This window comes from Zerene cesonia, chromosome 14, assembly GCF_012273895.1.
Source record: "Zerene cesonia ecotype Mississippi chromosome 14, Zerene_cesonia_1.1, whole genome shotgun sequence".
NCBI lineage: Eukaryota > Metazoa > Arthropoda > Insecta > Lepidoptera > Pieridae > Zerene > Zerene cesonia.
In genome coordinates, this window is record NC_052115.1 from 6,139,223 (window position 1) to 6,140,639 (window position 1,417).

Sequence of the window (1,417 nt, forward strand, 5' to 3'; positions counted from 1 at the left end):
GTATGTTACTTATTAGCAATTAAAAATTACGTTAAAAGCAAAGTACGCTATTTTTTAAATAAATCGTAATTTAAATTAAATTAATTATCTATCTTGATCACGTAACGAGTACTTTTTCGATCACGTTTAAAAATTTATTCCTTCTAGCATCTTGTCTGTTTCGTTTTTGATAACATTTTAATGTATAACTTAAATTACCTAATTTGTGAGTTTGTGTAAGGTAAGATTTTGAAATATCTTTATCACATACACTTTTGTCTATTTTTTCAAAAGATTTCTTACCATCCGCTAATTATCTATTATAAACACTTGAATTTTTTACACCAAATATACACAAATTACACTTATATTTACCGTGACTTTTGAGTTATTTTTAACACATATATATCTGGTGACCAACAGGCGCTCTGAAGGTGGTAACGACTGTGGTATGGGAGGTCCATATTCCACCCAACATTTGGCACCTCGCAGACAGCACAGTCAAACGCACTCGGAGCCTGACAATTCTGCTGTCGACGCGAGTTCGCTGCATAATTCCGTAACGGGTAAGGGTAGAATGATAATTCATAAATTTATGCAATCGTTATATTCACCTACTTATTTATATTTTACATTTTCTGATATTATGATCATTGTTTTGATTATATTCTTTAATATGAAATAAGTTTGACTAACACACAGTAAATTCTCCAAACCTTACAAACGAAATTTTAAATAGGTTTTACTATTTCGAGTACCAGTCTCTGACAAATATTTTAGTCCCCACTGATATTACACTACATCTGTGATGAACGAAATAAGTTTGCGACAGCTTCAGATTCGAAAAAAAAAATATTTAATACTTTTAATTAAGTGCAAAATTACAATGAAATATACTAAATTTAATTAATCTAGTCTATTCGACGATCGAATAAAGAATGCCTATTTTATTACCTTAAAACTACACCAGCCGCCGAATTGAGGTCAGCTATCGTCATTTCCACAATAAACGCTGAAATTGCAACGTCAGCGATGTTCCTCGGGTTATATACATAATTATCATGTTGATAAAAAAAATATCATTATATCCCCAAAAGTCGGAGTGCAACAGAAGGCCGATACTTGGTCCATTAGAAGGTTTATGGCTTTAGTCCGACAATCAATAGCCGCTTAAAGTCCATGAATGCATTAAAGAATGCTAGCTAATTATTATATTGAAGAGGGAAATCTTTACATCCTAATTAAATATGACATTTATATCCATTTTTTAAACACTACCTTGTACCTTGTTTCCAATAAGACAACTATCAACTGTTATCTATAGCAATAGTTTTTTTTTGTGTCTACACTCCTACGAATAAACTTCTAGTCCGGTCAATTTAGACCAAAAAATGAGGGTGAAGTTACATAAAGTCCCAACAAGCTGAATTTCTGTGAA

At 31.6% G+C, this 1,417-nt stretch overlaps 1 protein-coding gene across 10 annotated transcripts in view; it reads left to right on the forward strand.

Moving 5' to 3' along the window:
- The window catches only part of LOC119831868 (transient receptor potential cation channel trpm), a 163,958-nt gene that overhangs the window by 151,488 nt on the left and 11,053 nt on the right, over positions 1-1,417 (forward strand). For all 10 annotated transcript variants that reach the window (XM_038355425.1, XM_038355424.1, XM_038355427.1 and 7 more), the window contains one exon: positions 403-545. In XM_038355425.1, the coding sequence (XP_038211353.1) occupies positions 403-545 (143 nt within the window). The remainder of the gene's footprint in view (positions 1-402; positions 546-1,417) is intronic.